Source organism: Montipora capricornis, chromosome 11 (genome assembly GCF_036669925.1).
Source record: "Montipora capricornis isolate CH-2021 chromosome 11, ASM3666992v2, whole genome shotgun sequence".
NCBI classification, from domain to species: Eukaryota; Metazoa; Cnidaria; class Anthozoa; order Scleractinia; family Acroporidae; genus Montipora; species Montipora capricornis.
The window spans coordinates 42,651,800-42,666,913 of NC_090893.1; the positions used below are offsets into that span (position 1 = coordinate 42,651,800).

General features: G+C 38.3%; 1 protein-coding gene across 8 annotated transcripts in view; it reads left to right on the top strand.

Moving 5' to 3' along the window:
• The first annotated feature begins 287 nt into the window (after positions 1–287).
• LOC138024872 (single-stranded DNA-binding protein 3-like) overlaps positions 288–15,114 on the top strand; it is a 32,444-nt gene continuing 17,617 nt past the window's right edge. For 3 of the 8 annotated variants that reach the window (XR_011127078.1, XR_011127079.1, XM_068872063.1), the window contains exons 1-10: positions 293–394; positions 613–685; positions 823–884; positions 1,155–1,239; positions 8,046–8,156; positions 9,559–9,630; positions 10,941–10,967; positions 11,290–11,358; positions 12,396–12,483; positions 14,598–14,650. Coding sequence is in view for 6 of the 8 variants with exons in the window: in XM_068872063.1 (XP_068728164.1) it covers positions 339–394; positions 613–685; positions 823–884; positions 1,155–1,239; positions 8,046–8,156; positions 9,559–9,630; positions 10,941–10,967; positions 11,290–11,358; positions 12,396–12,483; positions 14,598–14,650 (696 nt within the window). In the remaining 2 variants the exon portion in view is untranslated. Of the gene's footprint in view, positions 395–612; positions 686–822; positions 885–1,154; positions 1,240–8,045; positions 8,157–9,558; positions 9,631–10,940; positions 10,968–11,289; positions 11,359–12,395; positions 12,484–14,597; positions 14,651–15,114 lie in introns of all 8 variants that reach the window. The other 5 variants (XM_068872062.1, XM_068872061.1, XM_068872060.1 and 2 more) reach the window with 5 other exon arrangements.

Sequence of the window (15,114 nt, forward strand, 5' to 3'; positions counted from 1 at the left end):
TAACCAGCAAATAATTTGTAGATTTAAAAAAATATTAATACTGCAAGACTGGTTGTATACGGCTGTGAGGATATATATATATTTTTGATAAGATAAGACATGTAAAATTCAAGAAAGCAGCCTCGGACAATGACGCAGATTTTGTACACAAACATATGTTCCATAGTCCAGTCCTGTTGAATATTTTCAATAGATTTCGAACTTCTTGCCAGTTGGCCAATCAGCGTCAATATACTAATGGTTTCTATAGTTACCGAGCGCTAGGCCCCGGTCTGTGACGCGGACCCAACAAGCCATGACGAACGCAAGTGACACATCTTTGACAGGGCCAGCACAGCATGTACTCCAAAGGCAAAGCGAACACGGTGCCCTCCGATGCTCAGGCACGCGAAAAGTAAGCTCTAGTTGATTTTTCCTGCAAATCTGTTTACAGAAATGGAATCAGCGTTGCCGAAAACGGGGGATGGTGTTTAAAAACTAGGGCCATTGCGGGCGAATTTCCACAGTTTCATCGCCGGGTCGAGCGAAGCTTTTGTGCCATAACTGTCCACCATGTCTGTGCATTCATAAGATGTAACAAGTTTGTTTTCGTCCGTATTTCGTTCTTCGCAGGCTGGCCTTGTACGTCTACGAATACCTTTTACACGTGGGAGCTCAGAAGAGCGCACAGACTTTTCTTAATGAGGTAAAATGTATGGTTCACTTTGGTGAATGTTGGATGCAAGTTGGCTTTTATTGTGGACTCGTACTGAAACATACAGTGTGTCCTCGCGAAATGTCTTGCGTTGACGACTATTGAAGGAGAATTTCCTTCTTTTACAGATACGATGGGAAAAAAATATAACTCTTGGAGAACCTCCAGGCTTTCTTCATTCGTGGTGGTGGTAAGTTCGCCAATGACTGGACTAATTAGGTAGTTGTTGGTTCGAATTCATTACCTTTCTAAAAAGATCTCCCAAGCTATGATTTTTGTAGTCGTTCGTTCGCATCACAAGCGGTTCGTTTTCTCTTGGCTTCTAAATTAAGATATTGGTGGCTTTGATAAACCTTTCCTCTTTGTGAAATCCTAGTTGTTTTTTAATTTCCCGCCCAAATTATAGCTGTTCGCTTCATCTCATTTTTTGGTGTTTGTCTTTTTTCTTTCTTCACTGCAGCGTGTTTTGGGATTTGTATTGCGCGGCCCCCGAGAGAAGAGACAGTTGTGACCACTCGAGTGAAGCCAAAGCTTTCCACGACTATGTAAGATCATATTAGAATATACTTTTTAAACTCTATATTCAATTTCCACCCTGCTTCTTACCAGAGAGCGATTATTCGTTTGTCGGTGTGCGTACACCATTTTTGTCACGCTAGATCGACGAGTGTATTGTTACATTATACACGCGCGGAAACCAGTCAAGATCACCGATTTGAAACATGCTTCATTCTTCGGCGCGATTGTTATGGCTGGCGAAGAATTGGAACATCAGAACCTGATTTCCATCTAGGTGATCGCTAGCCATTTAAAATTAGAAAAGAACACGCAGATGGGAGGGAAATGTTTTTTTGTACACTACGGCCGAGAATTGCCTGTCCTCGAGTAGTGTACCGTTGTCATTTTCCTTTCACAGAGAATGCAGATTCTGTCCCGTGAGAATTATAATCGCTCTCTTCGTGAAACGTAACTGATACTCAACGCATCTTTTATTGTTTTTCTTACTTTTTATGATCGGATAGATGCTTAGAGGTCTTTAAAAGGTTGCCAGCTTTTAGTCTCGAATGCTCACAGCCAATATTCAAATTCCTATCGAGCCTCGCTGGTTAATTTTTCATCAAACGCAGAAAATATTGCTCCGTGGAAAGGACAGGGTAAACTTTGATTTATCATATACAGCAAACTTTGCAATAGACCGCTTCCTATCCGGATATAGTCTACCTTTCTTATTCTGTGATAGTTTTGTGTTTTAAAACTCGAATACGAACAATGGTCTTTGTAGCACACTCGCCACCAGTTGCTTTTTTATTCGCCAAATTAGACTTTCGCCTTCCTTAAAGTTAAATAAAGAAAAAGCTCACGGCTCGATAATGTTATTAATTTTCCAAAATATGGAATGTTCTTATTCTTAACATTTTAAAACCCACGTACACAACTGCTTGAATTCTCATGAACGCTTCATTTTTGAATAAATTACACCACGGTATAGTTACGACAGATCGGGTCAGGTGTAGTTGGTGGAAGATGTATATATAATGAGATCAATGATTCTACAATGAAGTGTTTTAGTTTATATCAACGATGAGTAAACCGCTTAGATCCTGCTAAGATCGTGTAAGCAAAGATCAATCGAACAAACGATCGAATCGAACGCGTGATCGGCTTCGAAACCACGCGACTGAGTCGTCGGTGACTATTTTGTGTTGATAAACTATGGGCGAGATTCGCATTGAGGTTTCCCAAAATTTGCATAATTTCAGACAAGAATACATCTATGTTATCACATTTTAGGACTCATTCGTCGATTTTGAGCTCTCGCAATTCCGCGATCTCGTTAAAAGCTTCTCTTCCAGCCAACTCAATAGAGTGGAAACGGTTTTATGCCGCAATTATTCGCTCAATTTCTCGTTACGCGCGTGATAATCTGTGGCCATTGACGCGCGAATGTACAAATTTGCATGCCCAAAAATAGCTCCGGTTTTTTTATTTTTTCAAGGTAGACAAACTGTCAAGGCGTACGCCACGACATGGGTGGTCGGTAGTATTTAAAACCATGCACCCCCGCTTTCCATGTTCATGGCTGCTTGAATTAAATAAAGTGGTCCAAACTAGGCTTTACAAGTTGTGATTGCTGCTCTATCAATGCAAACCCCACTGTATCGCAGGTGTTGAATTTCCAGTACGAATCGAAACATTTTGGGAAAAAAATCTGACAGGAATTCCTATTGTCATCCGGCCTATAGGATTGCTTAGTCTTTCAATTGCTGTATTAAAGTGTGGTTGTGTTTTTGAATTAAACAAGATGCTTCTTTCTTTCTATTTCATGCGGGTCCATCAATTTGCCAGACATGACTCCAGCTTCATGTTTTAAATAGTTTTGAGCATATGTTTCAAAAATTTCATTGTTTATTTAGCTTTGTGAAAACAGGAATTCTTTTGTTAGTGTTGACAAGATGAATCAGGGCTTTGTGTTGTAAACATGTTTTGAGTGACAAAGTTGTATTTTTAGTGTGAAGTCTCTGTTAGTAAATGAAAAAAAAGTATGTGGTTTGGACATCAACTGAAAATGGGGTCACCAAAATACAGAGAAAAATTTTTTGAAAGAAAAATTAGGGAAACTATCGATGTGATTCACTGTGTTAGCTGGTGCCCTGAAAAATTTGTTTTAGTTCGATCAAGTAGTTTATGGACTCCAAAATCTAACTGATAGAGAGGTATTTATGGAATGTAGCATTACAAGGCCACAGTGATGGAGTGTTTACCCATGTGATCATTGTATAGCCACCAATTATAAAACTTAGCTGATCAGAATCTTTCAGTATTTCATATTATGTAGCATTTTGATTTTCCCTGCTAGCAGAGGTATCTTTTCTTTTGTGTTCGATGGGCTTATGAGTACAGGAAAAGAAACCTCTGCCATGGGTCAAAACTCACTTTGATTCAAAGTTCCGCTGTGACCCATGAACTTGGACAGGACTGTTCAAAACTGGCCATGTCTCATGATATGTTTGGTGACTGTGACTTGGGTGCGCTGTGTCTCTCGCATTCTTTCAGTCATTCCGTTGTTGTTAAAGTGAGCCCGTAAAACACGTGAAGTAAAACGTGAGGATTTGGTCACTAAGTAACCACTGCACATGCTCAACACAGTGAGTTTCGACCCATGACAGAGGCCTCTTTTCCTGTACTCGTAAGCCCAGCAAACGCAAAAGAAAAGATACCTCTGCTTAGCCTAGTACAGGAGGTTTAATTTTCAACCAATCTCCAGGGAAAAAGATCCATAGCAATATTGTAATGTACAATTGCTGGTGGACAAACAAATTTATAGAGCTATACAGCTGGTATCAATTTATAAACGGACAACTTGCATCTAAATTCTTTAACATTAACAGTTGTCCTGAATTTATCTGGGAGAGAGTTCAAGTATTTAGCTGCAGAATATGTAAATGAGTGTAGGCCATATGTCGTAGCAGATAGTTTCGGAAGTGAGAGAACGTTGGTTCCTCTTAAATAATATGATAAAGATTGTAGTTTAGCCATATCTTTCAAGTAGGTTGGATAGTTACAAAAGTGCAGGCATTTGAAAACACATAGAAACTTGTTTTCTGAATTCGCCTATTTCTGAGAGTTGTTGTTGCTGGCTGGGTCCAAAAGAGTATCATATCCAGAATCGCATTGCCTCCTGGGCAGGAATTCCGGGAAAGGGGGGGGGGGGGGGGGGTTGCAGTTGTCACATGCAGTCTTAATCCTGGGAGTCAATGGATTAAAGGAGACATTTTTGAGTGGATTGGGAGGTTGTTATTAATCCATTGCTTCCTGAACTGCTCCTAATACTGACAAGTAAAATCATCTGGAATTAGACAGCGTAAAAGCTATCAATTCTTGCTCCTACAGTGTAGGAGTCACAGGGTTCAAGGGGTCATAGCTTTTGAGTGATGTAGAGGTTGTTAAGATTAGCTGACCTATCATTTCTTTGCTTTGAAAATTGTTCAGTTGACTTAACCCTTTCACTCCTGTGGGATTCCCCATTGACACGTAAAATCGTGTGGCGTTAGACAGAGTAAAATCTTTAAGTGTCACTCTTGGGAGTGAAAGGGTTAAGTGTTGGAACCAGATACACTGTAGTTAATTCTTAATTAGATCTTATGATCACAAAGTTCACATTTTAATTTTAGTCATCAATACACTGAAATAAATTTTAATTTTCTTTCATAGAATAATAGGCCACTTCTGAGTTTAAGTCTGTCTCCTCTTCAAAGCGAGTTTAAGTGCGAAGTTTTTGTGATGCTAATTAGTTCTACTTAAGATATCAATTAAAACTAATTTTCATAAGAAAAACTTCGCACTTAGACTTGCTTTGAAGAGGAGGCAGAGATGAACTCGGAAATGGCCTGCTGACCATTATATATCTGTGCTTGCATTTGTGTTACAAATAATAAAGATTACTATTTCTATTGACCCATTGACCCCTGGGAGGCTAATGCCAGACGATTTTACTCGTCAAATGGGGGTGTCCGTGGGGTGCCTGTGGAGTGAATATATTGACCAGTCAAAAACTGTCATCTTCATTTAATGAAATACACTAAATAATTTGGATAAAAATATTTTTTTAAATTTCCAATGGAATGTTTTCATCCTTCTGCAAAGTTGGCAGTTCAAGTTCTCTAGTTTCAAAAAGTCGCCATGCAATTGGCATGCATTAATAGCTTTTGCTCTTTAACCATGGGGATTGTGATGACACATTTTATAGTTGTTGGAAACCGATGCATTGATGTTAAGGTAAGCTTTGTTCACTCCATGATAATAAGAAAAACTGAAAATGCATGTGCATCCCATACTACGTACCATCCTGAATCAGAGCATGGAGGTCTCCTCATAGGTTCGAGGTGTCAGATTTTAAAAATGTTCTTATTTTAATCAGGATGTATACACAGCTGAAAATATCATGTCCTAAAAGCACAGGCCATAGCTATTGCAGAAATTGAAGTACTGTACTTACTGTTCTAAATTAGGAAACATCCACAGCAGTGGCCCATTTTTTCATGTGCCAGTGTATTCTCTGTTGTCTCTACACCTTATAGAATTTTCAAGTTGGTTGCAGTGTTATCTGGAACTATGAAATGTGTGATAATGATGTGGCATTGATGTAGAGTTAGTTGCATAAAGTATTTGAAGGGAAGCAACAGTGAAAGAAAAGAGCTCACATTTCTAAGACATGTCTTTAAAACTTCTACAGCTGTTTAAGAGACGCTTAAAATCCAAAAGAACATACTTTTTTCCCAGCTGGTATTTTAAGGAGTATTTCAGATAATTCTTATAAGCATAAGTTATATTCTTAATTTATTCTGAGAAAAATGGGACAAAAGGCAGAAAGACAACTGAAACATTGAGTCCTCGGGAGGATTTGAATGTCAAGGACCTAGATAAAGTTGTCCTCTTGCCTGCCGCGTCACGTAGCAACTAGTTTTCCTTATTACCTTGTCAAAAGTAGATTTTGAATGTGTTCTCTGTTTATCATTTCATAATTTCACCGAAGTACTGTATCTATATTTTGGAAATATTCCGATTGAAGTCGAACAACATGATGGTTTGTTGTGGCAAACATGTTGTAGCTGTCTGCTTAACTGTACAAATTCAGAGCTCCGGTGATTGCTCAATGTTTAAATCACCTGACTCCATAAAGCTAATTAATAATTTTAGTGTTTTCACTAGTTAAACTCATCACAAATAGATGAGTTTGGGAACTGGTGCCCAGAAGGTTAGCGGGAAGCAGAAGCCATAAGCCAAAGGGGAGGTATCCATGGCAACCCTGGAAGCGGGAACCACCCCCACAGGCAGCCGCTAACTGGCACCGTCACACCGAGTAATCAGTGGAAACAACTTTCCTGACCCATACTTACCTTGAGATCACCAAGGAAGCAGGAGGCCAGGGCCGGGAAGGGGCGAGAATCTGCAAAGATTCGCTAACAAGAGCAATTGATCCGCAAAGATCAACAAGCAACAATGCATGAGAAAAGCAACATGACACAAAGGCCCTGCAAATCCCCAAAGGGCCACCCCGCAGGTCATGTACCATAAGGGGTGAAACCGCTGACTGCATTACTTCGAGTCTAACTTAGCCTAAATTATATTTAGCCACATTTAAAACCCCCCAGTAAACCACACAACAATCAAGGTCATGGTGATAATTCAGTATGAACTGGCGCAACAAGAATAGTTAGCCAATCGGAATAATTTTAAATTTATGCTATTCAACAGTAGATCCATTTTCAAAGCAACAACAAATGATTGTGTTGCATCAAGGGTGGAAATGAGTCTTTAAGACAGTGTTTAGTTATTCACAGATGAAAGAGGTAGAGTACATGTAGCTTTAAAAAATTAAGTCTAGCAAAATTCAGCTTTATTTGTGCTTAGTATTCAGTTGTCAAAAGAAAACCACACAGTACACTACAAACCTGCCATGAAGACCTAAAAGAAACTACAAAAATTAAATTTGTAGTATTTCCCTGCATTTGCTACATGTTTTTGAAAGACTCTATACTCAAGAACACCATACAAAATGTACTTCTCGAACTCTGCTTTGATAATAGGTTAATGAACCTTGTGGGAGGTCCGATTAATGCCTTTAGCAGTAACAGTGCTTTACCCAGCTTGGGATACCCACGTATGTGGGAGTTTAATTAATATGCACAGGCAATAATCATAATTATTGTTTCTTTAAATATAATTTTTTTTGTCCCTTTGTTTGTGGGACAGTTCTTGTTGGGCTTTACAGGCAATGTTCCCTATAATTGAATCTGCACAATTGGTTTGGACATAAAGATAGAAATGTATGATGCACTGTTGTATGCTCATATTTTTGCAACAAAAAAACTTAAATTTGATTATTAAATTTTCACTGTTGCATTTTGCAGAGTACGGCAAAAAAATGTACTAAAGTGTATGCTGATTTCTAGTTTCGGAAGAAACTGTGGTGGTGCGTCGGTGGGAGAGTGAAACATGAAAATTTAGTTTTATCAAAGAAGTTGATAAAGGTCAAATTCTTTCGTGGTGGTAATTCGACCAGGTTCATTAACTTGTTTGATAAAACCAGATTTTAAAGTGTACATTGTATGCTGCACTGGCAACTTGATTAGTTGCGTTTTACACCAATGATATTAGGGTTTCATGGTGTCCATATTGCTGAAGCTAATGTTGTTGCTTAAAACTCTGCAATTTGTGCCATGTGCAGATTACAGATTACTCGGTAATATGAACCGAGTTGGCCATACCAAATGCCAAATTATGTGCCAGCTACATGGATAAATGACGAGACACATATTTGATAATAACAGCTTAATGAACCCATCATCAGGTGATTCCCAATCTTCAGCAGGGAGCTGTCCCTTCTCCTGGTTTCCCTCAGATGAATGAAGGTCCACCTGGTGGGACTAACATGCCAGGAGGAATGCCGCCTTACTTTACGGTAAGCAATCTTGTGTTCTGTTTATCCTTGGTATACGCGAGTAAAGTAGCTAGGTTTTCCACTCTCTTTTACACCCACTGGAACCTTTCTGGGGTGTTGTTAATGAAGGGTGTGCAAATGGCTTGCTATTGGCTCCTTAGATACTTCTTAATAGATTTTTAACTGCACAAAATACTTCAAAAAATCTCAAAGGAAATGCAATTACATGTACCTGGGCTTGCAGCACCCTGCCGAGATGACACCAAACAATATTATTTGGGGTGTTAGCAAGAAAATGAAAGAGTGGGAAATATTATCTTGGCTTAAAGGGAAAATACGGTCTAGAAAAAGTTTCTCTGAATCCAAAGTTCTTTACCTGTATTGTCATACTTGACCACTCATTTGGACTAAGTGTGTTTAAATAGCCAACAATAAAGCTTCAAAAATAGGCAAATTTAAATTGAAATCCGCCATCTTTGTTTTTGTGTATGCAAAAGAGGCTATGACGTAGCAATAGTCAAGGATTTTTCCGGATGACTAAATGTACTTGATGTAAAGAAGAAAACCACAGGCGAGGAGAGCAATGCTTTGTAGACTTGAATTTTAATCCAGAGGCTAAATTGTATTGAACACGACCCATGTATGACCTCGGAGCACAGCACCACAGCCTGATGGAATAGGCTGGGAGTTGATTTTGAGGAGGGAGGAAAACCGGAGTACCCAGAGAAAAACCCTCTGAGTCAGATTGAGATTGACTGAAACTCAGCCCACATACGATCCGAGCCAGAGTTGAACCCTGGTCACAGAGGTGGGAGGCACAGTTGATGACCACTAAACCACACCCTGACTCCCCGCTCTGTTACACTGGCTCATTTTTTAAAATTCTGTTAAGATATTTATGAGAAGGCTGTGCTAAGAAAGGGAGTGCTTCAGCCTCTGTTTTTCTTCGAATTCATTCAAGCATGACGGATAATCGAAGATGGCAATCAACAAAAAGCAACACTGACAAGAAAAGCGACTGGGGATTTCAAAACCAGAATGGAGGATAACATCTTAAACATAATTATTATAACCGACACATTACATTGTTGCTCATATCTCTGTGGGCATCCAAAGTTGATTGAGAATGAAAGCATGTGTCTCTAAGAAACCATGCCTTTATGCTGCATCTTGTGTATTATATATAAATGTAGTACAACAGAGTTTTGGCTACAACTTGTCAATTGCATTTAGAAGTTGAACGTCATGTGAGTGTCAGCCCAAAAGTTTAATTCAGGTGGTTGTTTATAAGAGGGAAGTTGTGGCGATCGACTTAATTGAATGACTTTAGTCATTTTCCAAACTTCATTGTTTGTGATAGGTGCATGGTCAGTAAATTGAAGTTGCTTGCTTTATTATAATATCTCAATCTTTGTATTTGTAGTCTTCACAACCACAAGCGTCACCTCATCAACCTCCGTCACATCAAACTCCACCCGGTTATATGCCTAATCAGGTAATGGTAAATATTGTCAAGTACATAGTCCATGCCTGTAGTGTGGAACTGACTCCCTCTGTTCAAGTGTCTACAAGTCAAATGTCCTGACCACATTAATTAAAAAATGATGGTACCTTTGAAATCACATCCCTGGGACCGGTTGTTCAAAAGCCAATTAACTCAGAATTAGTGTGAACTTTTGTTTCATGTTTCCAACCTTTTGGTGAAAGTTTATTTTTGCTTGTTTATTTTTTTCAAGATTGACTTCTTCTACTGTAAAGGCTTAAATAAAACAGAAACATATGCAAATGTTTTTTTTTTCGTTAATGGTTCAAGCAAATGAGCATGCGCAAACAATGCGCAAATCCTTGCACAATGGAATTTAGTAGTTCATTTTGCTGCCCGTGCAAAGATTTTTGTTAGAGAGAAAAGGATCAGGACTCTGATAATGATAATCCTGCAAAACATTAATTTTGTCCCTTTGACAAACTGCAAATAATTTAGTTTTTTTTTACTTGAGGAAGGCCAAGAATTTGTCAAGGTGGTACAAAAGTCTTAAATTCCTTGTATGAAAAATGCCTGTCAGTAATAGCCTTGATACATGTATAATCAGAGTGTAAAGTTTGATTTTCCATTACAGCGATTTTCATAACTCTACGGAATCTCACCTTAGTATAGTACTAAGCGCCAAACTATCAATCAAATTTCTGAACATAGCTGGGACGATCGACTCCACCTTCGGAAAGTGAATTGGAGTTTTTGTTTAATACACAGCTCGATCGAATACCATTATGATATCTTTTTTAGAGGTTGTTCAGTAAAAAGGATTTGTACTGATTCCATGGCTTCCCATTGGTGCTGAGTTCAATGTAAAAATGTACCGACGTGGCAACTGAAGATGCTGGTTGGAAGGTTATGTCATGCATCAATTGATTTCAGGATCTGTGGTTTCAGGTCAACTCTTGGCTTGGCATACACCTTATTCCAAAATGGCCGCTATTTCAGTATTCTTTTGTTTCCATGCAAATTGGCCCTTATGGCCCCACTTTCAAACATAAAATTCAAAAGAATATGTAACCTTGAATGAGGCCATCATGTAAAATGGCAGCCATTTCGGTATAATGTGTCTTGGAAGTTTGACTGATGGAAGCCAAAATGCAGTTTAGCTGTTAGCGCGTGAAGATGAGATTCCGCAGAATTACGGAAATTGCAGTAATCTTAGCAAGGTGTAACTTGCAACATTAACCATACTTTTGTCACGTTTTTTCATAAGTCTTGTCTAATATTTGTGTTGCACTTAATTAACAATGAAATATCTTAACTTCCAGCCACCTCAAGGATACATGCCCAATCAGGTAAGGTTCAAACCTTGATTGTGTTTAAGCCTATCATGCCTAGTTAGCACTGGCAGGTTTAAAGCACAGGTCACATTCCACAGGTCACTTGTTACAGGTCATTGTTTTACCTATACTAAACCAACCCAAAACCTTCAAGTTGGCAAACCTTAGGCATAAACGTTGTCTTTAGGCCTAATTGAAGCCTACTTTTAGCTTTGGTAAAGGTTTTGTAACAAGCGACTTGTAGAGAGTGACCTGTACATGTACTTAAACCTGTTGTATTAAAGCACATGCTTTGAGTCTGTGACACTTGTTAAAAATAATTATTTGTTTTTTGTAGACACCTTATGCCATGTCAAGATATAATCCAGCAACAAATAGACCGCCTAATGTTAGGATACCAGGACAGGTACTAGATAATTTTTTAATAACCTGAAAGGCGTGCAGGGGGAGGGAAAGGGGGGGGGGGGGGTGTCTAGGAAACTTTCAGTGCAAACTCCAGTGTTTAAATTTTCACCTTTTGAAAAAATTGTCATCATAATTTGTGCACATGATCATGTTTTGTTTAATGCTGTAGCAATGATACACACTGTGAATTGTGTTAAAATAATGTAATTTAATTAACGGAGGGGACAGTTTTTCAGTGGTTAACCCATTCAGCTCTTAGGCACCCTAGGATGCCCCCATGCGGTTGATGAGTAAAATCGTCTGGGGGTACTAGACAGTAAAATCTGTCAAATTCACACTCTTACATGTAGGAGTCAATGGGTACTGCATATCTATCCCTTTTCCTCCAAAGAGTGACATAATTATGTTTTGCCCTGTCTAACACCAGACAATTTTATTTGTCAATGGAGACCTTGTTATCTCTGTCTGCTAAAACCATGTCCCTTTTCATCCTTTTCTGTGTAAGAGTGACACCTATTGATTTTATACCAATGCCAGACAATTTCACTCGTCAATAGGGGTCACATACATGGTAACTCTTTGACTAAAGGTATAATTAGTTAATTTGATTTTTTTGCACAAACGTATCACCCCTCCTGCTTCTGTACTTATTGCATACATCGGCTGGATCCTTTATAATTTTATTGTATGCTTAATGAAGGGTGTAGTACATGTAGCTTGAAATAATTATAAGACTTTCATTATTCAGTTAGGGTTGCCTAAGGGGGAGACTATTGCATCCTTAGTAGAACCTTTTAGGTTTTTAACTTCACAAAAATGCTGCAAAATCTTAAAGGAAATGTACTATCAATAAATATTGTTGTTGTTCTTGTTGAAATGGTAGTGTATACATGTAGTTAAGAACCCCAACTGGCAAAGGGCAACTCGGGAGATATTTGTGAAGCATGGTGTTGTTGAATCCAATCTATAGTCAGAGGCCAGTACAACTGCCTGTCTCAACTCATGATCAGGAGGTTGACTGTTTTATCTTTTTTTCAGCCTCCTGGGGGTGTAGCAGGTGTACCTGGGGCGCAACCGTTGCTTCCAAGCACCATGGACCCAACAAGACAGCCTGGAAGTTACCAAGGTGAGCAATGTCTGTCCTTCTTGACCCTTATTTATATTAATTTAATACTAATAAAAGAGATTTACGGTTTAAATAACAAGTGACCTTTTAGGCACCAGCACCCAAGCTCATCTTGTTGATGAGTTTAAGGTACAGTGTATGTTTTATTGCATTTTTTTATAGTTAAATATTAATTTTTACATTTATATTGTAGTTAAAGCATTGTGTCAGCGGGATTGAGGAATGCAAAACAAATTGGGAAAATTCTTACCAATTTCTAAAGAGAGATTTGTTTTTCTATTGTTTTGTCTTTTATCCTGGTGCTGATGCTGTTTTTCTTGACGCAAAGTTTCCATGTCTTGGTGCAAAACCGGACAATCAGCTGTTTAATGAGATTTGAATTACTAACAGTTGATTTCACTTCCTATGTATCTCCTTACAACTCACAGCGGATGCATTTCTGTCACCGGTATTCTCCGGTCTACATGTACATTATATGAAAATTAATGGAACTTAAAATGCTTGGAAAATGGTTCCTTGAAAAATTGAATTTCATGTGCTTTCTGGTTACCATTTCTTTTTAAGACTTGGGAGAGTTTCCACACCAACTGCTGGAAATTAAATAAGGCAGTTTCATCCAAATTTGAGTGATTTACAGACAATTCACAATTTGACCACTATTGACAAGCCCACAGTCATTACTGTATGCGGCTTTTGTTTCGCGGATGGGATATAACACGATCATTTGTATGTGGTTTGATCACATACTGTGTTTCAAATCAACAAGAACAAAATGGTCAAATAGGACTCCTTTGCTCCTGTGCTGATATTGACTCAGAGTAACTTCTTAAAAAAAAGAAGCTAGAATAAGAATTTTCATGCGTCTTGACAAGCAGCAATGTGTGATTTCGTGTATTAACAATATTCATGGAAAAATTCCTCCATTCCAATTGGTTAGCAGTTTTGCACTGCAAAAGGAGGTAACAAACCAAGTATTCTGATTGGTCAGTGATCAATTGAAAGAAACTCACAGATAACCACTCAAATGCAAACCGTGTTGAACCTCATTCAAAACCCATGATAGACCTGTGTTATTATGATAAGTTATGATAATTTTCATGTATAATTATAATTATTAATAAGTAATCACAATGATTTTTCTGGTGTAATTTGGACTAAATAAGCAGTTGTAAATGTTTGCAAAGACTACGTGTACAAATTGCACTCCCCCTTTATTTGGTCTTTGAGAAAAGTTGCTCCACAAAATCATGTGATTATACCTGAATAAAGCAATTTGCTGTCTCTTTATACCAACTTGTCATACCAGGATCTTTTGTTTGTTTGTTTCTGCTGACGTTGTAGTCGATGATTGTATTATGGCAATTGAGGTTATAATGCAAAAGCTCATTATCTGTGATGTAAAGCATTACAAGTTGTGAACTCGTGAACCTGAAGTAAACGCTAACCAAAGCCAAAACAGGAAATCAAATAGTCAAAGAATAATTATTGTGGTAAAAAGTGGATGGTTGTGGGTGGTGGACTAAACAGTCACTAGTACTGCATGAACCCCAGTCCATGGACTACCCAGATGGACTACCCAAATGGACTACCCTAAAATGGCCTAACTCTTAAAAATACCGTTTGAAATGAGTACTGTTGAAAGAACTGAATTGATTAATTTATTCTTGAATTGCACATACCTTGTGTATCTTCGTCCGCACGGCCAAATGCAACTAAATCCAGGAATTGCACCGGTTTCACTTCACTTACTTCGTTGAAGTAATCAGCCATCACAACAATTATCCAAAGCTTTAAAATGGGTGCTTAGACTTATTATACTGTTGATCAACACCGTTTAAAATGGATTTTAAGGCTTAAGTAAGAACTATTTTCAATGCTGTTTACATATACACCAACAGTACTCATTTGCTGGGGCTGTCCATGGACTGGGGGTCAGTGTTTTGTCCACCACCATAGTTGTGATTGTCTGAATTATGTTGTGCTTGCCTGAAGAGATACAGAGTTTTTGTTATACTTAAGTCAAATGTAAACAACCTTTGCAAATTGTAGTTTAAATTAATTAAACAAAGCACTGGATTGAACCGTTTGTGTTCTTGGTTGTTTTTTTTTTAAAGGTCAACCCATGCAAATGAGCAGAATGAATCATCCTCGCGTTCCTGTCCCGCCGGTAAGAAACAATTTAAAAAGACAAAAGTGGCTCTTTTTGGTGATGGTCTTGAGATGAGTACAGTGGTACAGTACATTGTACATTGTATATAAACATAGGCAAAACAACTTTCATAGGCTTAAAGATGAGGGTTGTCATGATGTTTTCATGAAGCTGGCTACACGATGAAAATTATAATCAAGTGAAGCCATGATCCTCACAGTTATGAGCAGAATTTTAGCGATTGTGTAGAGAAGCCTGAAAAATTCTGAACTTCAACAGGGTGTAAACCTGTGACCTTGCGATGCCGGTGTGATGCTATAACCAACTGGGCTATGAAGCTACTGACGTTGAGAACTGGTCATTTGTGGGATCTGATGTTTCCATGATGAATGAATCAGCCAAGGAAATGATATAAATTTTTATGAAGTGAATCATATTTTGAACTGCGATATGAAATCAAGTGAAGCTATGATCCTTGCAGT